General features: G+C 51.0%; 1 protein-coding gene across 11 annotated transcripts in view; it reads right to left on the reverse strand.

The window, feature by feature from the left end:
- Positions 1-25,634, reverse strand: part of MYT1L (myelin transcription factor 1 like) — a 398,804-nt gene that overhangs the window by 40,506 nt on the left and 332,664 nt on the right. For 10 of the 11 annotated variants that reach the window (XM_066237388.1, XM_066237387.1, XM_066237391.1 and 7 more), the window contains 5 exons: positions 24,367-24,578; positions 15,926-16,179; positions 13,634-13,870; positions 11,605-11,726; positions 10,671-10,739 (listed from right to left, as the gene is read on the reverse strand). In XM_066237388.1, coding sequence (XP_066093485.1) covers positions 10,671-10,739; positions 11,605-11,726; positions 13,634-13,870; positions 15,926-16,179; positions 24,367-24,578 — 894 coding nt within the window. Of the gene's footprint in view, positions 1-8,919; positions 9,732-10,670; positions 10,740-11,604; positions 11,727-13,633; positions 13,871-15,925; positions 16,180-24,366; positions 24,579-25,634 lie in introns of those variants that run through there. The other variant, XM_066237393.1, reaches the window with a different exon arrangement.

Genomic DNA, 25,634 nt, shown 5'->3' on the forward strand with positions numbered 1-25,634 from the left:
GGCTTCGTGCCTTGAGGCCTGGTGCTAGGGTTCTGCTGTTGCTCATCCCCCGAAACACCATGCAGCTAGTAAAAGCAAGGTTATATAGCCTACCCATTACATAAAGTAGCAGGCTTCAAGATCACAGATGAATTGTGATTCATAAAAATACTAACACATCTTCAGAGAGATGAGGTTACAAATAATTTTTCTTTTTCCTACTTTCTCAATTTTTCAGCTTATATCAGTTTTATTTCTAAAAGTCCCCTAGGTAGAGTATTGGTGCAGTGTGTGAAAATCCTGGGTTCGAGTCCCAGTCAGGGCACACAGGAGAAGTGACCATCTGCTTCTCCATCCCTCCCTCTCCCTCTTCTCTCTCTCTCTTTCCATCCCATAGCCATGGCTCAATTGGTTCGAGCAAAGTTGGTCCCAGGTGTTAAGGATGGCTCCATGGCCTCCACCTCAGGTGCTAAATAGCTTGGTTGCTGAGCAATGGAGCAGCAGTCCAGATGGGCGGAGCATCACCTGGTAGGGGGTTTGCCAAGTGGATCCCAGTCAGGGCACATGCGGAAATCTGTCTCTACAGTCCTGCCTCTCACTTAATAATAAATAAATAAATCTATAAATAAATAAATAAAATGTCACCTAAAAACATTTTTGTCCTTTATTTTTTTGTGCGCATGCATGTGTAAGAGAGAGAGAGAGAGAGAGAGAGAGAGAGAAACAGCGAGAGAGAGAGAGAGAGAGAGAGAGAGAGAGAGAGAGAAGGACAGATAGGAAGGGAGAGAGATGAGATGCATCTATTCTTTGTTGTGGCACCATAGTCATTGGTTGCTTTCTCATACGTGCCTTGACTGGGGGGCTCCAGCTGAGCCAGTGACCCCTTGCTCAAGCCAGCGACCTTGGGCTCAAGCCAGCAAACTTTGGGCTCAAGCCAGCAACCATGGGGTCATGTCTACAATTCCATGCTCAAGCCGGTGACTCCGTGTTCAAGCTGGTGACCTTGGGGTTATGAACCTGGGTTCTCAGGCTGATGCTCTATCCACTATGCCACTGCCTAGTCAGGCTAAACTTTCCTTGTTTTAGGAGGACATTTTCCCATCTTAGACAAGAGGACACATGTGCCATCATGGGTGACTGTGCACACGACATACATTTTTACCTTCACAGACTGAAAGTGTGTAATGAACTCCGATTTGTCCCTGGCCACAGAAAAGTAAAATGAAGAACAGGAGCCCAGGAGAAGAGAAACTACCACTCACACATACATGCTGGGGACTCAGGCAGGGATGGGGCACATTGGGGCTTCTGATCACAGGTCCCTGAGCATGAAAGGTAAGAGCAGGTTTGTCTGTGGCCCTGAGAGGGAAGGTTAGACAGAACAAGGCACCTGTTTGTGAAGAACAGGTTGTGAGAAGTGCAGCAGTAATTGGGCCGAGGGAGTTGTGGACACTCAGCAGTGCTATGAGCTCCCCTCTAAGGTAGGACAGGTGACGGCACAAGGGAGCTTGGCGGAGAAATAGTTAAGGTGCTAATGGAGGGCAGGCTCCAACAGCTTAAAGCCCCGAGTGTCATTGTGCGTGCTTCGTATCAGCCAGGTTTATTTAGTCACTAATGACGGCGGCCTTAGGACCTCACTTTGGGGACCACTGGTTAAACAAATTGAATTTCTGTACGAGTCTGAAAGTCATAGGGTTGGTTCTTTAAGAAAGGACCTGAGCTGTTCCACTAACAATGCGTGCTGCTCTACTGGCCCCCATAGCGACGCCTCCACACACCACGTAGGTGCCCTGTTCTGAGAGCAGCTACATGGTCACACGGTTGTCAAGTTTAGTTTTACTCTGTATGCAAATGACACTCAATAAAAAAGAAGGATGCATGTAGGTGTAAAGGGATTAACCTATTTATCCATGGCTCAAATAATACAACAAAAACAATGAGGACCCGGATGCTGAAATTATAACCATAAACTTTCCAGTTGTAGCAGTAATATGCCGAATGGCTCCTGGAAGGTAGGAAAACACGTGAAGAACCATATGAATGAGGTCTGCAGCTCTATGCAGGACTGTCTGGCATGGAGGCCCACTTGATGTGTGTGGCTGTTTCTTTTTGAATTATTGAGAATTCGATTGAGAATTTAGTCCCTTGGCCACAGGGGCCTCTCTCAGGGGCTTGGCTGCCACGTGTGGCTTGTGGCTCTGTACTGCATGGTGCAGGTGACAGCATGCCCACCAGCAGGGAGCTCTGTGGGGCTGTGCCATGGAAGCTTGTATGCAGAATGTCACAAAGCCTGGTTATACTTCATTTCAATCACTATACAGTCTTTGCAATGAACGTGTTTTCTTAAGCATGCTAGGGAGTGTGGGACCTGTCTCCTTATAATAGTCTCGAATTCTCGGTGAAGGTAAATAGGATGTCTCCATCTCTCAATCATGAACAGAGAACACACTAGGCACCTGTGCAGCCTGGAGACTTCAAAATGTGGACAACTAACAGCATTCACTACAGCCAGAAAAAGATCTGTCTGTAAACGTGCAACAAAAGGACTGAACAGATGAGATGCAACTTCCCTGCATGGTCACCCAGAGAGCCCCGGCCAGGTCTGGGGATAAACACATGTGGACAGCTGGAAGACACGACAGGTGCATCACCCCCCCCCTCCACCACCACAAGCCCTTCCACTCCCTGTCCCCCCCAAATAGCCTTTTCATCCTGTCAGAGTTTTCCAATCAAAGAAGGAACCCCAAGAGAACGGTTCTGACTCCTGAAATCACCAGGAAAAAATGCCCTCCAGGATCCTTGTCAATAATTTCCCAGAGGGAACATCTACTTTATTTCCAATCTCACTCACTTTGCTCCAGGGAGCTGTAAATTAGTGAAGTGTTCACGGGAATGAAACCTCAAACTTACGAGGTGCAATGTAACTTGTGCTGCTGTCCAGATGCTCCCACCCAGGTGCTGCCTCTCCTCCGCCCCGCAGTGTGGAGTGGGTGGTTGCCCACGCGGAGCCGAGAAGGAGGGAGAACAAGACCAGATACCCAGTGATTAAGGAAGGCCTGGTTTAACTAGAGGTAACACGTGAGGACGACTCAAAGACAATCTAACTCATTTTATGAAACGAAATGCATCTGCCTTTGAGTCCTGGCTTGACAGCACAGACAAAAAAACCCACAGGTACACATGTTAGCACACTAATCATGTACATGATAGTTAAACATATGTGCACATATGTAAAGTAACTATAAAACAGTACTCAAAATTGTAAGGCAAATAATCTTTCATGTTTGTTCACATGCATCCAATAGGCTACATGTTCCATGAAGTGACTAATTCATAAAAATAAATGTATTCAAAGAATAATTTTAAAATAGTTTGTAGCCCTGGCCTGTTGGCTCAGTGGTAAAGCATTGGCCTGGTGTGTGGATGTCCCAGTCAGGGCACACAGGAGAGGTGACTACCTGCTTCTCCCACTCCCTCCCCCCTTTCTCTCCCACAGTCACGGCTCCATTAGAGTGAGTTGGCCCCGGGCATTGAGGATGGCTCCATGGCCTCATTTCAGGCATTAAAATAGCTCAGTTGCTGAGCAACAGAGCAACAGCCCCAGATGGGCAGATGGGCAAAGCATTGCCTCCTAGTGGGCTTGCCAGGTGGATCCTGGTTGGGGCACATGCAGGAGTTTGTCTCTCTGCTTCCCTGCTTCTCATTTAAGAAAAAAAAAAAAGTTTGTAGAGAAGTGTAATTTTACCTTTGATTAGATAATTTTTGTTTAGTAATAGGCAGTGTCATTCAGCACCTTCTGATGTCTATAAATGTTTCATCCTTTAAAAGAGGAAAATGGAACGCTAAGAAATGTCTTCCTCATGGCTTTATTCTAGATCTGAAATGTTACCCAAATTTGTCCCAGTAAGAAACATAAAAGTCTCCAGGCAGCTTTGATTACATTAGACATTACCCCCACTCTGAGAAACGACCCAGGCTCCATGTCTAAGCTCCAGCCAGTCCCTGCCTGCCACTCTCTGCGGGCTGCACGGACCGTCCAGCCATCAGAACAGACTGGGAGAAGGTGAGGTGTCTCTTTAAGGAACAGCATGTCCTGGAGGGGGTTTGCCAAGACAGAATGCCTTGATCACAGTAGTTAATTTAAAAGGTCCAGAAGCTTTTAAATGGGACTTCTGTTACTTTGTCACAGAGCTGGCTATGTCATCACATGTCATTTAGTTGCAGTGACAATGGACAGTGAAATATGAACAAACAACTTAATAATGTCATTCCCCAGGAGCAGGATGAAGATGACAAGCAGCAGCTCCCTGTGAGCCTGGACAAACTCACACCAGGTGGGGCTGGTCCATGTCCCCTCATACTGGGCTCAGGGCGACCAGCTCTGCTGTCCTGTCTGCAGTGGCCACACGTCTACCCTGGTGTCTGGGAGGAGCCTCGGTGTCCACTCCTATCTGACCTCACTCCCTATCCAGCCCTGCTCCTTCCCTCTCTCCGCCTTCCTTCCATCCCCCATCCCTACAACAACCCTTCCACTAGCCTCCTGACTCTGCCATGGTCCAGTGCCCCAGTCTGGTCCTTCCAGACCACAGCTGGGCTTCAGGACATGTCGCCCCAGGCCCCATGGCTCTCATGCAGACCCCTGCCTGCACCCACCCATGCTCAGGGAGCCGCTCCCTGAGCCCAGCACACGGCTGCCCCTCCATGTCCTCTCCCCACCCTGTCCATGGCCAGGCCAGCTCCAGCCATCCTTCCACACGAGTCTGCACCTGAGGACCGGGCACTTCCCCTGACCTTGACCCCTGACACATGTCACCTCTCTGCCCCTGTCCATCCTGGGACGCTCTGCAGATAACTGATTCCTTCCTTTTGGTTTGCCTGAAAACACTGGCCATGAGTTCCTTAAGGGCAGAAACTATCTTATCTCTGGGTGCTGACAGTATGTTTCAGAAACAAACCAATGAACAAAAGCTCGGTCTACGGTTCCCGAGAGCATCCCCTCATAGCGGTGCTTCCACTGAGAAGTGAGCAAATGTAGGGAGCACCCCGCGTCCCCTCTTGCACTGGAGAGCCATGGGTGTGGCCACTGGTGTGAGTGCCAGGGTGCAGGGAATGACGGCAGCTCTACGTGTCAACTGAGCGATGCTCACGTACACAGGACTGTGACAATGGGCTTCATGCGCAGGCACTAAAGGCACACTCCTGGAAGGAGCCGGTGCACCCCCAACCCCCCCACTGCGTCCTAGGACAGGGGCCTGGGCACAGGCAGCCATGGGTCTCATCTGCTATTTTCCTTTCTTATTAAAGGACTTGATGCAAAGTTCTCCAAATCTAGAGGCACAAAGACTTGGGAGGGAATTGGAGTCCTTGTTTAAGGGACATCATGAAAGGTATTGGATCCAAAGTTGTTGAGTGAAAGTTCACTCAACTGATGCATGTTCCTCCTTCCAACTAGAACGCTGTCCCAGACCCAGCTGCAACTTCTGTGCTGCCTGTTGGCCCTTGCCGACCATCTGCTGCATGCCTGTCCTGGGACGATGCCGTTTCACAGAGGAGCAGCCAAGGCACAGAGGAGTGAAGCAGGGTCCCCTTTGACCGCAGAGGCCATGCTCTGTATTTTATTTTGCACAATCTGTTCATAAGAACTGTCTTAATTGTTAAATGTATATCCTATGCCCTGGCCTTCCTTTGGTACCTAAGTCTGATTCTTTACTCTGAATATTACCATAACCTGCAGTACAACCTGGAAGACTGGGCGGGGGGCGGGGGTCACACAATGGAAAGGAAATGCGCCTGGATTGCACCTCCCTCACTCACATGTTGTGAGAGGACTGCCCGAGTGTGTCTGTGAACTGAACACTGGGACTGTTTGCTAAACAGCGAGCAGCCCAGGGACACCTGCTGCTAGGCATGGCCCATCGTCACCGCCTGCTTGGGGCGCAGTCGCAGGCCTGGGGGTCGCGCTGGGGTGGCCGCACCAAGGTGGGCTTTCCTCGCTAACCCCTCTCAGGAGGAGCCCGGTGGACCTGGCTCTGAACCCGGGCTTGGCTTTCTTTATTCCCTGTCCACATGTGTGTGTGGTTCGAGGCAACTTTAATTTCCACACTGAACTTATTTTACATTTGCTCAACTTGTTATCAGATAAAAAGCTGTCGTGTGTAGGGAGTGTTTAACAACGCAGCAGTGCACACTTACAGACCCTCACAGACGCTGACTAGATGGAGGAGCGGTGCACATGTCAGACTGCGGGGATGCCTGTGAGCTCAGCACCGCAGGGCCTGACCTGTTGACCCCCACGCGGACCGTGCTGGGGACGTGATGCTGAGAGCTTCCCAAACAGAGAAGTGGTGTGTGTGTGTATGTGAGCATGAATGTGTGTTGTGTATGTGGATGTATCTGAGTGTGTGTATGTGTGTGAGTGTGAATGTGTGTGTTGTCTGTAGTGTGTGTGTGTTTGGTTTGTCTGTGGTGTGTGTTGTCCATACTGTGTGTGTGGGTGTGAGTGTGAGGGGTGCATGTGAGTGTACGGGGTGTGTGTGTGGTCAGGACCCCAGTTAAACACCAACCCTGCATCTGCCGGGAGCAGTGCCCCGGGTCCCTTCATGTTGAAGCAGCAGCGCAATGTGTGGACAGGTCGCTGCAGCCATGTGTTCTCTGCGGGTCTCGGCTGAGCCTCAGTTCCCATGTCTGTGAAATGGGTCTGAGCTTTCCCACCTGGCCTCGCGGAGGCACCTGGCAAGTGGGCCTAGTCCACAGCCCGCAGTGCGTGTGGGTCCAGGGAAGGCTCCCCAGCGCAGGCTGACTTTCAGCAGTCTGAGGCCTGACAGGACACGTGTGTGGGCAGGAGGCGCACCTGGGGAGCCCACGCCGCCCTCCTTCTCACCACGGACACACACGCCCGCAGACGGCCTTCTGCCGACCCACCCATTCCCAAGAAGCCACGCCAGCGGCAGAACCAACAGGCTTTTCTAACTGGCACGAGGGTCCCTAAGGCGGAAGAGCAAGCATCCTGCGCCTGCGCCCATGCCCATGCGGAGGCTGCGCGTCAGCAGCGCTGTGGTCAGGAACTTCCTGCACAGAGGTGAGTGCGGCCCAGGGAAGGACCCGGGCCTGAGCTGTCAGCAGTGATGCGCACAGCTGTGCAGACCTCCCACTGTCTGCCGCAGAGCAGAGTGGCCGAGACTAAGTCGTTTCTGCGCCCGGGGCGGCGGCGGGCACGCTTGGCCCCGCGACAACAGCGTCGGCGTGGGAGGCCCCTCTGCCAGGCACTGCATGGGAGCTGGAGCAAGCCCTACAAACCCCGGGGATGAGCAGCCTTTAGAGAAAAGGAGCATCTTGGCTTAAGTTCAAAATTCCAATTCTTTAAGTTCATTTTAAAAATAGACGTAACCAGGTTTTTAAAACATGGCTTTGGGATATACGGTTAAAATCCCTCTACGTCTTGGCTGAAAACACCCCAGAGAGACAGATACCCAGGAAGTACGGAACACACAGAGAGCCTTCTAAAGGGTGAGAGCCCGAAGCAGGCCCCCACTGCCCCATGCCACCCCACGATGACGAAGTCCAAGTCCCAGCAATAGGAGGTGAGGGTGAGCCAGTGATCTAAACTCCCTGCCTGGAGCCACACCAGTGACAGGACGTGGGGCACCGTGTGCTAAGACGTGAATTGTCCAGACAAACCTGAACGATTCGTCCTTGAATCGTTCGATTTCTACTTTGAACAATTTCTACTTCGCCGAGCGAAGTAAAAAGGGAAGCAATCTGGAGGCTTGTGTTTAGAGCTAATTGCCTCTAATTGAAATCAGTTTCAATTTGCCTTAAATGGGTTACTAAGGTGGCTGAGACACTCCCATCCTGCCCGGGCGTCCGGAAGCAGGAGAACAAACTCCTGGTGGGGACGATGGGGTTTCTTAAAAAAAAAAAAGAGGCTGACAGTGATGTCATGCAAGCTGCTCCTCCCTTGATGTCACCCCTCTCAGGTGATCCGAGCAGGTGGAATGTCAAGAGAAGAAATCTCCCTTCAGAAGCAGGGCTCGCGCTAAAGCAGCATTTCCGCCCAAGTGAACAATTTCATTATTATTTTTTTGGCCTGGAGTCTCTGTGAAGCCCACAGAAGGGAGCTCACGGCATGGGAGGAGGCCAAGGGAGCACGCCGGGCGTGGAGGTGATGGAGGCTGCAGCCTCGCTGCCTCCTGGAAGCACTGGCTCACCCCACCTCTGAGCATGAGCTGTCTGCTGCATCAGAGAGCTCGGGAGCCGGACAGAGCGGGAGTTCCAGAGTCTGACTGATGTTCACGGACACGTTCAGTTCCAGCACGTATTCCCTTCACATGTGCGTAACTAGACGTGAAACCACTGCCAGCTTTTTAAGAGTATCCCAAATGGGCTGTTCTGGGTCAGAACCCAGCAAACTTTCTCAGGATGTTTAAGAGGTTTGAGGACCCAAGACCCAGAGTGTATCTGGCAAAACCTCTTGTTGGTCCAGGATCAAGAATGTACTGTTAATGGCCAACTAAGGTCAGCGTTAGAAGTGACAAGAGGAACCGTTCCAGAAAATTCCGTCTCCAAGCAGATGCATAAAGGAGACATTCTTTTGAGGGAACCCGGACACATGTTCTACTACGTCTTCAGGAAGCACCTCACATAGACTGTGTCACTCTCTGTCAGCGAGGCCGACACAGTGGGATGGAGAGAAGCTTCCAAACAACATGGAAAGAAGAGGCAATGACAAGAGCTCACGCACGGCTAACTCTAGAGAAAGCTGCATGCACCTTCATGGGACGGGTCCACGCGCCTGTGGCTCAGGGGGAAGGAGTGTTGGAGGGAGGGCGTCGTCAGTTAAAAGGTCCAAGTAAAACATCAATGGTTTTCCCAGTTTGAAAAGACATCAAGTAAAAACCGCTCACTTGAATATTAGGCTTTTTATTGTACACATTTAATCAAAATCCCTAGTTTGAAGATCCAACAGTTAATGCAAACCATTCCAGAAAATTGGTTGAGCTTAGCCAAGAAAGGGTCGATCAAATCAGGACCTACTTGTTACAAAGACAAGTTTAGATGTGAGCGTGGCTTTTGGATCAGCCGAAGTTGGGGAAAGGTGTTGCCCTCTGCGAGGCCAGGCCCCGCCCGGGAAGAGGTGGCAGCGCAGGGTGGCGGCCGCCCTCCCCTAAAGATGCCGATGGTGAGGAGGAGACAGGAGGAGAGGACAGGTCTGCCTGGAACTTCAAATTCACAGAAACACCTAAGCCCAGAGCCAGGGGGCACAAACCAGGGCAAAGCAGACCCAGCAGAGAACAGCTCTGGTCTCTGGGGTCTTGAGACACTAGCCAGTCAGAGGCGGCACCAGGTGCCAGGTGTGCAAAGGGCATTTTCCTGCTCACAGCTGGCCTGTTGGACCGAGAATCCTCGTTAAGAAAGTCAAAGGGAAGTGGCCATTGTCGGGTGTGCGGGTCAAGGTCCAGGTGCAGTCAGCCACGTGTGACCACGAAGGAAGCATGACTTCAAGCCATGGAAAAAGATGGTGTGACCAATTGGGTTGAGCTCCTGCTATTTCTGTCCATGCTGAGGCTCTAACACTATCTGTCCAGTAGGCCCTGGAGGGTGGCGCTATGGACTCTAAAGCTGCTAAAAGAGGTGCCCTCCAGGTGATTACGCGCCATGAAGAAACTCCAATGGTCTTGTGTCGGGAGGGCTAGTTCAGGAGGTCACTGAACATGAGCAGGTGATCTATGGCACCAGGGCCCTGGACAGGGATCCTGTAAGAAATGACACGGAATGAAAAAACTCCACGCTCTGAGAGCCTGTCTGTGGTGACAGGAAGGTGAGGCGAGGGCCCTCGGGGAAGGAGTCACATGGGCTCTGCGGTGTGGCTGCCACATTGGCCATGAAGCGATTTTCAAACAAAACAGAAGCCTAGCAATGTAACAGGATGGGGTCTGGACAATCGCCTGGGACCCTGGGGTCTCCACCGTTCTCCTGACACTCACCCGAAGGCCTGCCCCACACTGGAGCTCTGAGGTTCTGGGGTGCTCTCTGCAGCTGACACTGGTGTCTCCCAAACCCTGCCTGGGGACCGAGCCTGGCTGCGCATCTGTGTGTATTTGAGGAGAGAGGCCTTGACCTGGAGGTACAGTGCAGGTGACTAGGTTTATGCTTAAAATATAGAAAAAACTGCAGACACAGAGGAGACAGAGATCCGACAAGCAGAGGAGTGCATGTGTGTGTGAGTGCCGGCCACATGATTAGTGAGTGTTGTGTGTCAGTCACTGTGACCACAAGAGACCCAGAGAAAGGGCTGTCACCCTGGTAGCTTTTGGTCACAGTGCTGGTGAAATACCTGTATCTTAAATAACCACATTAACTATCGACTTTCAAAACATCAATTTTTGACTTGTCAAGTTACCACCTTTTCTTAAAAGTCTGAGCAGCTCTGTAAACCCCCCTCCATGTGCATGCATACTGGAGAGAACACGCTATGCTTAGGAAAACTCAGGACAGAAAGGATGTGATGATACCACCAGAGAGAAAGGAGGGACAAGGCAGGACGGAGACGTGACTGGTGTCCTGAGGAGCCAATCGTGCACCGTGTCTACAGGTGGCTTTATAAAGAAGTTTTTCTTTGTAAGTGACACATCCTTTGTGTTCCCACTAAGTGAACAGGTATTTAAGAGGGAAGAGTTTTTGTTAAATCTTACTTGAGTTCTTGTGAGCTGGTAGCCAGCATACTCCGGATGCTTTTGTCCGCCAGTGGGCAGCCCGACAGACTGTAAGACAGGCCGGGAGAGTCAGTGAGTCGCCCCTCCAGCCAGCTTGATGCCCCAACAAGCACAACATAAAGTTGAAATCAAAGTTCGATGCAGAAGAGCGATGGTACAAGTGCTGTATATTGAACAGATTGTAGTGAACTGCGTGTTCACGTGTGAATTTAAGAGAACGGGTCTGCGGATGGACCGTTTTAAAAAGATAAAAAATATATTTTGCTCTTTGGTTTAAATGTCTGTCAAGAATTTTCCAATTTAGGTAGCTTATTTCCAAACAAACCGCATCAGAGGACATGCCAACCGGCACACCCCTACGGGTCAACATAGAGCACTTCGGGGCGACACAGAGCTGACGCTGGCACTGGGACGGCATTGTTGAGGTAAGCTGAAAACAATAAATTGGAAAGACAGAATCCACCATGAGGAAAATGAAGTCACACCTTCTATGTGAGGCATAATTACCAGTCACATGACCACTCCCATCACACCTTGGTGTTGGACATCTGCCACCAAACAAAAACAAAAACAGCCAAAATAGTATTTTTTTTTTTTTTTTTTAGAAAGAGAAAACTTTAGAAGGGTTTCATTGTTTCCAGTTTAGCTGCAATGTCTGCGAGGGGCTGGTGCCCCGGAAAGAAGCTGCGGGGTGCGCAGGTTGGATGAGGATGGCGTCTCCGTGGCCCAGAGCGTCGGGAAACACGCGAGGCCACCGTGGCGTGTCGCTCGGCTGGCCTGGCAGCTTGAGACATTTATATGCTGCGCATGTCACATGCTCAGAACAGCAAGGCAGATACAGATCGGTTTTTAAAAATAAGCCAAAGAAAGGGAAAGGGCAGAGGAGTAACAAGACGCCTTGCGCCGTGCTTACGTTATGAGGTCCTTTTTGCTCTCCTTGCACGGGGGGTACTTGGGCTTGGGGCTCGGGATGGTCACCTCTCCCGGGTACCTTCTTTCTTCCAGAGCCTCCTGGAAGGGGTCCAAGTCTTCCGGCTGAAGGCAAAACACAGCGTCAGGCCCACTGGTGACCAGTCAACGCACAGACCCCGGGCTGCGCCCCCAGCTGCGGGTGGCTGCCTCTCACTTCTCAGCTCCCCCGATGGTGCCTTTGTCCTGACAGTGCACACAGGAACTGGCTCAGAGACTCTCTCTGCTGTGCTGGACCTTAACATCTCTCATCGCATCGCCTGCTCTGACTCCTGTGACTACAGGACTTGTCACCGAGCAGGGCCTCACTTGATGTGCCGTCAGCCGGGCCCAGGACAGGCATGGAAGGCGTCTGGCTGCAGGAACTGCCTCTGCACTGGTCTCTCTCACCCAGCCTTTGCCTACACACACCTGTGGGTGCACGCCGCTCCCACCCCGCCCTGCCCCGCCCGCTCCCTCCCTGTGCCCGGTGGTGCTCAGAGAGCGTAAGGTCTTGGCCACCATTGCTGATGACTCTGCAGAGGTCTTCAGGCCCCACCTCAAGGGAACATCAACTTAGATGTTGCAGTTCTAAATCATTCCTTTGCGGCATTTTTTTAAAAATAGGAAGTAGGTCCAATCGTAGTGACCCAGAAACTCCAATAGATGGCAGCGGTGAGCAAATGAGTCTCCCAAACACAGGAGTCGTTTTCCTTCTTTGACCATCCGCACGGTGCGATTTCTGTTGACTTGTGAGGGCTTACTGTTAATTAAAATAGATTTGGAGAGTCAACTACTGTACCTTATGTGTGCCTAACAACTGAACACTGTGGGAGAGAAAACCAGTCTGGACCGTAGCTTGCTGCCCGGCCTGTCCTGTGCCAGTTTTCAGCCAATCTGAGAGTAAGGACAAGGGCCTCCGGGGTGGGAAGGCTGGACAGGAAGGAGCTTTTCTGCCATGGGCACGTCCTACCACATCCTTTTCTCCCCTCTTTCTTTGTGTGAGATGCTACGGATTCCACAGTGGTCTCCCCACTGTATGCAAAAGTAATTTTCATTTTTTGGTGAATAGAGATGTTATAATTTTCAGGATTGATCACTGGAGAAAATAGCCCAACTGAAAAAAAAAAGTTTTTCTTCGTTTCCTTCCTTAGGGCAGTGGTTGGCAAACTTACGAGTCAGCAGAACCAAAAATCAACAGTACAACGATTGAGATTTCTTTTGAGAGCCAAATTTTTTAAACTTAAACTATATAGGTAGGTACATTGTTATTAACTTAATTAGGGTACTCCTAAGCTGGCCTTTGCACCTGCACATGGTATTTTTTGGAAGAGCCATACTCAAGGGGCCAAAAAGCTGCATGTGGCTCGCAAATCTCAGTTTGCCGACCACTAGCGTAAAAGAATGTGATCACTGCTTTAATAGCCTGCACTTGAAAATTGTAACTACTTTAAAGATGTGTCCCCACACAGGTGTTTTGGCAACACTGCATTCAATATAGACTCGGGAGACGGCTCAGTGGCCCCACTCGAGGCAGGAGCACACTCTGAACAGTTCAGGGTTCTCAGAGGACAGACACGGTCACTAGCTTCAGAGCTGCGCTGGCAGGGAGGTAGCCACGCCAACGCCACGGCGCGACTCAGGCATCTCTGCTTGCAAGTGAAGCCTGCACAGTAGCACTGTGCACCCCAGAAAAATGGACTGGCATGCTGCTCCTCCGTGTCCTTACAGAAAGAGTTTGTAAGAAAACACACTTGTCTGGAATATGAAATTCTTCATTTAAAAGCTGATGGCTTGTTTCACTAAATCAGTGTTAGTCACAGATCTTTTCTGAGTCAACAAGATACGCGTTGTTCTATAGCCTCACTAACTAAAGGTCACAGTTAAAGAGAAAAGATGTTTTCTGCTGAGGTGGGAGCCAGTGGCCCTTTGTCCCCAAGGACGCCAGCTGTCAGCTCTGAGGGGATCAAGGGGGCTCACGGAAAAAGACCTACGGTGATCTCTTTGGATTCGTCCTCGTCTACCCTCCGGGGCTTCATCTTGGTGTAGTCCACGGGCAAGTCCCAGCAGTCCCCCTCGCTGAGCTGGAAGCAGCGGCTGCTCATCACTGCCTGCTGCTGCGGGGACATGGGCTCCAGTGGCGTCAGGATGGGGCAGCAACCCTCCCGCGGCCGCTGCTTGTTCATACTCAGGTCCAGAGTGCCGTTCTCGTCCACCTCCATGTCAGGGTTCTGTCGGAGGGAACACAGGTGACTGCGCCGCCGCCCACCTCCAGCCTGCACAGAATTCTCACGAGAAGCCCCTCCACCCATCCCACGGAGGTGAGCCCCAGGCGTGTGAGCAGAGGGGGCCCGCCCTCCATCCCTGCCTCCTCAGGCTCCGCAGGGGCATGCATGCCTGCACCCACCTCTCCATGGCTCTCTCCATCGTGTACCCATTCATCTACCACCTACCTACGCAGCTGCCTCTCTGTCCTATCTGCCAGCTGTGCCTCTGTCCATCACTTACCTACCTGTCCCTGTCTACCACCTGCCGATCACACCTATCTTCTATTGGCATCTTCCTCCCCCCAGCACATCTCTGCTTCTGGAAACAGGCCCGGCCAGAAAGAAACCGAACACAGACCTCCTTTCCACTCCACCCCACTTCAGATACCTATGAAGAGACCAGAAGTCTAATGTGTATGTGTACAGAATGCATATTTATCCTTACAATGATAAAGCCTGAAAATGGACATATACTTAAACATTCGTCCTGGTTTCACCGATGCTAAATATGCCAGGTCTTGGAGAGGAAGGACACAGATAATTGGAGGCAAGGAGAAGAATGGAGAATTCACTTTCTAATCCAGAACCCTGTGAGGAAGGGATTTTCTATTTTAAGGGGGGAAGGAAGCCATGCGCCCACAGTTCAGAGCGCCTCTGCGGCCGTGATCATGATCTGACCTACTCCAGGTTCAGCAAACCTGCAGTGCAGTCAACTGGATTAAAAACACTGAAGGTTTAGGGTGAGGCTTCTTTTCTTTTCTTTTTTTTTAAGATGCTTTGAAACAGATAAAGAATTCTTCAGAGCTAGCCTCTCAAAAGGAAGGAAAGAAGGAAGGTCAGGAGAAGGAGAGAGGAAGAAAAATCAGACTGCCAGGCAATCCTGGGAGCTGCCCAGAATGGGATTCAGAGACGGCAAGTGCACTGCCGCCGACGCAGACGTCTGGCAGCTCGTTGCTCGGATGTAACAGCAGAGGGAAGACACTCGGAATAAAAACCCTATCCTTCGGGCTGTTGCCTTGATAAATTATAGAGTATTATTCTGCCTCAACTGTTTCTGTCAGAGTACACTGCAAATTTCAAGCCTTCACACTAATTTAGCCTTCCTAATGTTGAATTTAATTCTCCTAGTCTTAGTTTAATTTTAATAAAGTAAAACAAACAACCCCCCCCCCAAATACTGGAAGGGGTCACGGTCATCTCTTTTTCTCACTACAGAACTTCTTCCCTGGTGACCTCACATTTAGCAGCCCTGGTAACCATGGAAACTGCATGCCCCTGATCCTTCCCCAAAATCTAGGGATAAAAATATTAATAGAAAAAATGCATTTGCAGAACATGAAATTACTGACCTTTCTCCCTTCATACAAATTACCCTTATTTATACCAGCGGCTGTCAAACAAGAGGCTGTGGTGTGCAGCCAGCAGCTCTAGGTAACAGATAGACACCCTTTGTGTTCTGGACAGGAAGCGACACCTGCCTGCTTACATACCTGTCCCCTGAGAACACGCTGCACTGCCGCCTAACTAGCTCACCTGCTCTGGGCCAGCACAGAGCCGCGGACGAGAGAAGCAACATGAGGGGGCTGCCACACAGACCCATGTCCCTGAGCTGACCAGGTGGCTGTCCCTGCATGGCAGGGCGGTCCCTGGAGAAACCAGATTTACATGGTCTTTGTTCCCTAGCTCTCGGTGACCTGGGAGCATGGTGAGGCGTCCTGCCTTTCTTTTGACAACCTCCCTTGTGCTTAATGTTCAAGGCTTGTCATTTCTTTAGGCCTCTGGGGCCCTTTGTTTGCAGACATGTGAGTGGACCCTAGAGAGAACAGTCAGGCACGGGCACCAGCGATCTCCGAGACCTGTCCACTCTTGACCCTGTGCTCTGAGCAGGGCTGCGCGTCCTGTGCCTAGGACGATGCTCAGCCAGACAGTGGCGTCTGCGCCGCTGCTGCTCTGTGTCCCGAGGTGGCCAGTGCGACCTTGGGGTGCGGGCCCCGCCTCCCCAGCCCAGCTGGGGCGTACCCGCGTAGTGCACAGGTCCTGTGGCTTGGTGGACAGGTTCTGCGGCATCTCGCGGCAGCGCGTGGACAGGTTGAGGATGGCAGTGGCCGCCATGTGGGCGGCCTCCATGTCGTGTGTGTAGTCGAAGCTGCTCTTGCTGCAGGTGCTGCTGGCGCTGCTGCCGCCACCGCCACAGCTCAGGTGACTGCTGCTGCTGGGTGCGTAGCTGCTGGCTGCACTGCTGCTGGGGCTGGCGTCCTTGCAGTACCGCTTTGCTGGGGAGACACGGGCGGGGTGACTCGGGTCCCCGCCAGGCCAGGTGCCCTGCCACCCGCACCGCCCGCCAGCCCTGCGCGTAGACACACATTGTATGAAGGAGAAGGCCACTGGCCCACCTCCTGGACAGCATGCACACGGCCGTGGGGCAGAGCTGGGACCGTGGGGATGGTCCCACAGGCGCGAGGGCGGGTACGTGGCCCACACCTGCTCAGAGCATAGCCAGCGGTGACAGCAGCATAGCCTGGCTAAGGCCAGGGTTGGCTGCCCTAGTTGGGCTGCTCATCAGCTCTCTGGGTGATGGGGACCCACAGACCCCTCAGCCCACAAACAACTGGCCACTTCCTGCCACCAGAGGGGCTGCGGTGGCCACAGGGGCTCGCGGTTCTCCATGAGGGCGACATTGCACAGGCCCTGGGCTGCCTGTGGGTCTGCAGGACCTACGCTTTGGGAGGTGGCATTCATGCTGGGCGTGCAGACCAGACAACATAACTGAAACACCCCTTTTCCTCAAGAAAAGTCTTCTCCTGCCATTCTAACAGAGAGCCACGCAGGTGAAGGGTGATGGCCGAAGGGGTGACCACATCCTGTGTGCTCAGCTGAGCCCGATATCAGCATGCACAGCAGACTGGCGGCTCTGGGACACACAGCTCGCCCTCTCTGCAGATGGTTACCCATCCCCAGCACACAGTGTCACAGTGGTTTTCAACCCTTTTACGCTCGGGGTCCAGGGAAAACAATGATTTCAGGAACTGCTAAGGCAGAAACCACTCTCTGAGCATGCCCAAATCTGACTAAGATCATTTGGTCTGTAATCCACGTACAACATCAGGGTGGTTAACTCTTTCAGGGACCACAGGAAATTTCTGGTGGACCTGTCTGTGCACTGACAGCTGAAAAGCACTGGATTACAAGATTCCTTTCTGAACAGCCAGCTCACCTCCAGCCAGACAGGCGCCTATGAACAAGTGTGGCCTGTGAGAGCCGCGAAACCTACTTTACATGGGGATGGAAACCGTCTGATGACTTATGAGAATGGGGCCATGGTCACTGCAGGGTCCTTGAAGTCACAGGGGTCATTACTCTTGCCCCGAGTCCTGGGAGTGAGGGTCACTCAAAGGTGGACCTGTAGGGTGCCAGTGGACCCCAGGAAACATCTCTCTGGTGTCCAAGCCTCCACCAGAGAGCTGCTCTGCTACGAAGCACCCGTCTCTCACACCTTCTCTATGAAACATGTCCATGGATTCCCTGCTGGGATCCATGGGTGTGGGGGACAGTGGGATGTGATGGGGTGCATGTCGGGGTTCCAGCTATGCTGTGGCTGCCTGGCCCCGGAGGGCCACCCCGTTGGCACAGTTGTGGTGGGAACCACAGCTGTCCATGCTGACAGCAGGCAGGGAGCCTGCAGTCTGACCCTGCTCTCAGTTGTCCCCACACTGTCACCAGTGGGTCTGGGATGTGAGCACCCCCCTAGGAGCACCGGGGGAGGAAGCAGACACAATGGAATGAGAGGATGCCCTCCCCCCTCCCCGCACACCCAGCCGCCAGTCCTGAGCAGTGCTGAGACCCTGCCCCAGAGCCCTTGTTCACAGACAAGTGGAGGAAGAATCAAGCTTTTGTTACCAGGAACGTTCCACTCTGCGCTGAAGCCCACACCTACCTGACGTTCCCACCCAGCTATGCAGCAATGTGGGCAGCCACCGACCTCATCACAGCCCCTGACAGAAGCACAAGGCCACGGCACAAGCAGCTCACCTTCAGAACCAGGGTCCCCTTGTGTGGGCCAGAGGGCCAGTCCCACATTCAAGCCCACCAAGCACAAGTGACTTCCCTCTGCCTGTCTCAGGTAGAGGGGCATGAGAGCCTGTCAACACACCCTGGGTGTATCCGGCCATGTGGCCTTCCTCCCTCAGTCCTCTGAGAATGTGCCTCATCCCAGCAGCACACCTAGGGGGGCAGGAGAGGCACCCCGCCGAGACCATCCATCAGGGGACCGCCCAGGGGCCAGCCACAAGCCACATTGACACAGCACTGATCCTCGCAGCCCGAGACACTGCGTGTGAATGCAAGTATGTTGTTACATCACTTCACATTTGTTACAAAAATTCTGGAGAAATAAAGTAATACCTATAAGGGTTTTTCTCCCCTAGGAAGATCTAGCCCAGGCATGGCCAACATACGGCCCGCAGGCTGCCCGCGTAATGAGTTTATGTGGCCCGCGATTAAATTTTTAATATTCTCCAGTACTTTAAAATCTCAGCTACTCAGAAGCGGAAGTGTCTTTGATTATTGGAAATTGAGATATTTAAGAAGATAGTGATATGCAGAAAAGAATTCCACGTGTGACTAATTTAGGGTTAACTTCCAATAATTGGTTGAATGGATTTGTGATACTTGTTTATTTTTTAAAAAAATTCCATTATAAAGATTTACAACTTTTGTACTCATCTGTACTCAAAACGAACTGTTTGACGTGTAGTGGCAATGTGAAACCCACATTCTTTTAGGGAGAGTTCGCCAGTGTGCATCCAAGGTCAAACAATTCGTTATTTTTGTGGTCAAGTGTGCTGAATCAAGTGGCATTGCAGCATAGACAATAGCTGCAGTTGATAACTGAAAACGTGTTCAGGCTGTTTGTAAACAAAATAATTGTTTTATTTGCGATATAACCCCTTCAAGCTCATTCTATTAATTAAATATTGTTTTGATTGATTGCAATAGTTTGGATATTTATATGGTATGTACTTATATTTTTATTAAAATAATATTGTATATTAAAATTTTTTCACTCACATTTATTCATAAACAAATTATATAATAAAATTTTGTTTACTTAAATGAAATCATTTTTGTATTTAACATTTTTTAATTTTAATATTTTGTCCAGCCCATGAAAAAAGTTTTCTTTCTAATCTGGCCTGGGGGCAAAACTGTTGGCCAGGCCTGGGCTAGCCTCTGGCTCAGGAAACAATGTGGTCCATATACATAAGAAAAACAGCAGTTTTGTTTAGAAATAAGTGAATTTTAATTCCTAAAAGCAGGTAGGACAGCACGTGTCTACACCACAATCACAGCCAGCTCTGGTCAAGGGTCTCCACCTCACCCAGCACTGAAGTCAGAGACTGCCTGGGGCCGCCCCTGAACAGGGTGTGTGCTCCTTGCCCAGGAGGAGTGACAGGGCGGCATTCCTTCCCTGTGTGTCCTTTCACTTAGTGTCACTGACTCTCATTTTGTTTTGTTCAAATGAAAACATGAGTTTCTACAATCCAGCCTCTCAGGGGATGAAGAACCTTTGGTCTGACAATTATCAGTAAAACATTTACCAAACCTGGTGCCAGTCACCTCTGACCACCTGTGCTGATACGGGGGTGGGAGGGGGTGGGGTGCCGCAGGCCGCTGGGTGCAGGGAGGGTGGGTACCCTGGCTCAGCTGGGTTCTGGCCCGCCTCCCCACTGAGAGAGTGCCCACCTCGGCAAAGGGGAGCCCTTGAGCCACGGCTAGATGCCCTGGGTCTTTTGGCTACAAAGCTATTTTCACTCATCTTGTTTCCAGTCAATCAGCAGACTGGAACCTGTCAACAGTCTTCCAAGTGCCAGTATGCCCCTGGAATTGCAAGAGACAGGACCGCTGTCACCCTGAGGGCCACACTCCACAGGACGACAGCAGCAGCGTGCCAGCCCACACCACACCAAGTGGCGCCTGCTCTGGCCGCCAGCCACTCTCATGGGAGAGAGAGAGAAGCCACACGAAAGTCATAATGATAAACTAAGTGAGGCAATAACAAAGTGAAACACCTTCCATCCCAGACCTTCCTGCCAACCTGCTCTGCTGGTCAGAGTCTCGCTCAACACGTCTCCTTTCTGAATAAGAATTTTCTTGTAGGGAATAGATAGGTGTGTCCTTATATTTCGAATTCCCATGAAAACCAGACAAAAAGGAATAGAGTAAAGAAATATGCTTCCTGGGGACCTATCTCACCAGGGGGGACCCGGCAGCCGCAGGGCTAACTGGGTTCAGGCCTCTGCTGCCAAACGGGTTGCACAGTGTGTGGGTCTGCACGGAGGCTCACGCGCATCTTCATCGGCAGACCCGGTGGTGCACACACAGTGCCAAAGGGGACAGGGCTTCTTGCGACACCACTGTGTTCAGTCACATCCGTGTGCCAGTCATTCCCTCACGGGTTTGACGTGTCAGACACAAGAAGGGTCTGGGCTTTCCCCCTTCCCTGTTGGTCTGCCCTGTCCGGTGCCGCAGGTGTGGACTGGACTCCAGGCCTCCGCCCACAGTAGCTTCTAGTCCAGCGGGAAGACACAGCTGTCGTGTGCTGCACGAGCCCCACGTGCACTCAGCTGCGGGGCCGGCGCTGGGTGCAGGCTGGGGGTTGCAGCCACCTGAGGGAGACGCTGTGGATGCGTGCTGACTGTGGGTGAGGATGTGGCCAGGCAATGGGAGGGCATCCTCCTGGGGCGGGGGCAGTGGGGACGGTAGGAGGCCCAGCCACAGAGGACTAGCAGGATGGGACAGGAGGGAGCGAGGGCCAGCCCCTGAGGCACCTCCATAGATGGAGGGGAGGGGACAGAAGACAGAGAGGAGGGCCCGCCCAATTGGCACCAAGTTTGAGGGGCAGACGAGGAAGTTCAAGGAGGGTCAGGAAGCTTTCAGGTCAGGGACCTGAGAAGTTGGGGAGACAGAAGAGAGGGTCACGAGAGAGCCGGCTTGGGGCCGGGCGCTCAGGGATGCAAACTAACCCTGAAGTGGGGACATGCTGCCCAGAGACACAAGGTCAGGCGCTTCAGCCCGGGGCGCTGACTGCAGTTCAGGCCACACTGATCAGCTCTGCGGCTGGGGTGAGTGAGGGCAGGCGGGTCAGTGAGACTTAGCTTGTGACCACTGGAATGTGCACTTCACGGAACTTCTCAAGTCATAAGACACTATTCTTCTTTTACCCTCCCCCCAACCCCCTAGTATTTGAAACTAGGAGAGCCATCTCAGCTCACCAGGGAAACGGGCTGTGCTGTATGGGGCTCGGAAAGGGCAGCCCAGACCCAGGCTCGGGGACCCTTTGTTCTGCCTCACGTCTCTCTGTCACGGTGCCCATGTCTGTGTCCCCACCACCTCCATAGCCGGCCCTGTCCCACCCCTCCTCTCATGCACTGTAAGTGCTGCCTCACCAGTTCCTTGATGTCCCAGGAACCCACGGGTGCCTGACTTCTTGTAAGTCGGCCCAGCTTTACCACGACGTTTTCGACCTGCCGCCTGGACAAAGCTCACTCTCATTCCTCAGACATAATGGACGGCCCGCCTCCCTGTGCATGAGCATGTCTCTCACTGTCTTCTACTTATTCACATTCTCTTCCTCGATGCTTGTTATCAAGGGGGAAAGAACAGATAGACCCATGATAGCCAGGCAGAAAGAAAGTGAATGTATAGATGTGTAGATGGGTGGGTGGGTGAGTGCTGGGTGGATGGATGGATGATAGATGGATGGAGGGATGATAGATGGATGGAGGGATGATGGATGGATGATGGATGGATAAATGGATGATGGATGGATAAATGGATGATGGATGGATGGATGGATGGATGGATAGATGGATGGACAGATAGATGGATGATGGATAGATGATAGATGGATGGATGATAGATGGATGGATGGATGATGGGTGGATAATGGAAGGACGGATGAATAATGGAAGGATGGATGGATGTATGATGAATGGATGGATGTATGATGGATATATGATAGATGGATGGATGGATGGATGATGGATGGATGGATGGGTGAGTGGATGGATGGGTGGATGGATGATGAGGGATGGATGTATGATGGATGGATGATGGATGGATGGATGATGGATGGATGAATGGGTGGGTGGATGGGTGGGTGGATGGATGTATGATGGATGGATGGATGGATGGATGGATGGACAGCTATGTCTGGAGGGACGCAGGAGGTTGCATCAGTGTGCCTGTGCTGCACTCATGGGTGGGATCTCAGGGTGACATGCTGATAGTGGGGAAAAGTCCCCTTTTGCTACCCCACCTGTAGCTCCATGGCCTGTTCCTTGCTCCCAAGCACTGTGCCCACCCCCATAAATTCATTTCACTGTCTTTTCTAAGGAGCAGTGACTGAAATCCTTGTGCATCTGAAGCGAGTCTCAGGTGGGGGGTGGACACTCTGGAAGGTGACTGCAGGCTACAGCCCCTGTGGTGTCCCCTGCCTGATGCCCAGAGCAGGATGACCCCTTTCTCTCACCCCGTCAGGACTTGACCCAGGGCATCTCGGGCACTTGCCTGGATGTTTAAAAAATCTGTTGGGTGAATCTTGTGGAAGAGAAATGGATCATCGATTTTCTTTTCAGTAATGTTTAGTGTTAAAAGACTGTCCTTCCTTTTTCCTTAGTTTCCTGAAGACCTTTTGTTCTATATTCTTGTTTTTCTGTGGGTCAGCTGAACAGCATGGCTCTGCCTGCTTCTGATCACAGATACTTTCTCTGGCAGGTGAGAATTAACGCCAGTAGTTAACATATGCCCATCCACCTCTTAGAGTTATCCACCGATCTACTCAACAGCCCTGAGCCAGCTCCACTCCACCCTGGAAACCGGCACAAGGGAAAGCTGATGTGTCAACACCACACAGGTCCTCATGGAAAGGTTGAGAACAGAGCCCAGGGGTCTGACCACTAATCCACTAAAGGGTAATGCCATCGCCAGACGTGCTCTCCTGGTCACGACCTCACCCACCCTGTGACGACCGGCTAAGGACATCAGGCCACACAGCAAACAGTGTGTGAAAACGAATGACCCAAGTGCTCATAGCATCACCGCAAAATGTCCTTAACTGGGAAATGGTTTCAACAGAACCCTTCATTCTGTGGGTTCAGTTTCTTGTGTCCCTTCATTCATAATAAATGGAATTATGACAAAACCTGAAGCGGGCAAAAATTAATATTGCAGAATAAACAAAACAAAAAATAATTTTTTCTGTTATACCATAATCCACTTCCTTTTTTCCCACCTATATCTTTGTTCCTATACATTAAGAATGAATGCATGCAAGGATAATCAACATTTGACACATTAAAGAAATATTAAATTCTATTCACTGTACAAATTGTTATTAAGGCAAAGAATGACTAACATCACTTCGAAAAAGGTGTAGCTATCCATATTGAATTATAAAAAGGTTTCAGAGCTCCCCAAGCCTTTAATTTAAATAAACATTTTGTGTGCTCTAATTTTAATTAAATATCTTGTATCAGAGAGGAGCTCGAAGATCTTTAAAGACCTATCTCCTTGCCTCTGCTAGTGAACACCCAGGTAAGACTTTCCAGTCATCAAAATTTACGCAACCACATTCCAATCAGTAAGACTTGCTAACTAAGCTCACATGCCCTAGAATTTAAGCGGAATTGTGGTGAGATAAATAAATAGAATCAGAGGAAGGCAGTCTTCTCAGCCTGTGGATGTCCTGGGTTCAAGTCACAGTTAGGGCACACAGGAGAAGCAATCATCTGCTTCCCCACCCCTCCCCACCTTCTTCCCCTCCTGTAGCCATGGGTTGATTGGTTTGGGCACTGAGGTTGGCTCTGTAGAGCCTCTGCCTCAGGCACTAAAAACAGCTCAATTGCAAGCATGGCCCAAGATGGGCAGAGCATCCACCCCAGATGGCAGTTGCCAGGTGGAACCCTAGTTGGGGCACATGAGGGAGTCTGCCTTTCTATCTCCTCTCCTCTCAACGTGGAAAAGAAAAAAAATGCCACTGTACAGGAAACACCTGGGGTTCTGGTCTGACAGGTGGGGTGCACCTGAGCACTGGAATTTTAAATCTCCCTGATGACGCTAGTGTGCAACCAGGGTTCAGAACACGGGGCGGGGGAAGCTAGCCTTCTCACAACAGCCAAGGGGCCGCGGCTACTGGCTGTCAGGTTTATCTGCATGGGGCCATCTATTAAAGAACGTTTGCAAAGATGAAAACACAGGCTCTCTGTCCACCCTCTGCAGGTCCCTGCTCCCACCCCTGGGACCCTCTGGCTCTAAGCAAAGGAGCCCAGGGGTGGCATGCTGTCCTCCAGTACCCAGCAGGTGACCACATGCTCAGCTGGTCTGCAGGAAATGGATATACACAACAACAACATTATCAACGGCAAGCGTGACTCTCATGTATAAGAGTGTGCACCTCCTACCATCATATCCTTTGGGGGATATGTCCCTGGTTTGCACCTTGGGAGCTATGGCCCGCTTGCCGTAAGGATGGCTGTCGTAATTGTTGTATTCAAACGAGGTCTTGGAGTATTTCTCCAGCTCTTTGGCCAGGTTGGAGCGCGGCGTGGTCGTGGGGACGCTGTTTCTGTAGCCGTAGTGCGGGATCTCGAGCTGCTTTACAAAGCACATCGGCCTGCAAGCAAACAAGAGACTGTCGACAGCCGGCTTCCTCGTGGCCGCGGAGGCCGCGGGGGCCGCTGGGAGGAGAGCAGGGTGCGCTTTGGGGCTGGAGCATCTCATTTCCCAGTGGTGGGAAGGACTCAGCCCCTCACATAGAACCACAGCTCGACTCTCCTGAGAAGGACCAGAGGTGCTGTCATTGCTCATGCCAAATGACCTACTACCTAAATGTCCGCAGTGGTGATACACAACAGAAATAGCCATGCAACTTTCCCTCTTTGCTTTCTCTTTTCAGAGTCTTAGGGAAGACAGCAGGTGTGAGAATGGAAGAATTACACTAAAATGAAGGGCGCTAAAGAGATATTTCCCCTAAAAAATAAGAGGAAATGAAAGAGATACAGGGACACAGACCAAGACGAAACTAGATACAAATGTGAAACTAGATACAAATATATCCATCTGGACAAGAAAATGGAATAGGCAGTAATGTATTTTGACAAATATTCATGTACACTTTCAATATTTTTACTTAGGAGTCAGCTTATTTTCCTAGATTTTGGAATAAATTATTAGTGGATCAATTATGATTCACTAAGATTCCACTTTGGTGTGTGTGTGTGTGTGTGTGTGTGTGTGTGTATGTGTGTGTCCAGGTAGCTATCTCATAATTTAAGACAAACAGAAAAGCTGTACCCTTCACTCAATGTCCCTCACACCAACACCTTTATTTGCCAAATCACCAAGCACTGGCTTGGACTTCATAAACTCATTCATCTACTTGTCAATCAACGACAGTCATGAGCTGAACGTCTATTATCGTAGGCATTTACCAGATCATATGGGGGGGGGGTCTGTGTAAATGAACAAGCTCTCTACTTTGCCTCAAAGATCGCATGGACTGTGATGTTATTATTAGTGTGTAATGCTATCTTTTTTCCTTTTGTGGCAGAGACAGAGAGAGAGAGTCAGAGAGAGAGAGACAGACAGACAGGAAGGGAGGGAGATGAAAAACATCAATTCTTCGTTGCAGTTCCTTAGTTGTTCATTGATTGATTTCTCATATGTGCCT

Source organism: Saccopteryx bilineata, chromosome 6 (assembly GCF_036850765.1).
Source record: "Saccopteryx bilineata isolate mSacBil1 chromosome 6, mSacBil1_pri_phased_curated, whole genome shotgun sequence".
Taxonomy (NCBI): Eukaryota; Metazoa; Chordata; class Mammalia; order Chiroptera; family Emballonuridae; genus Saccopteryx; species Saccopteryx bilineata.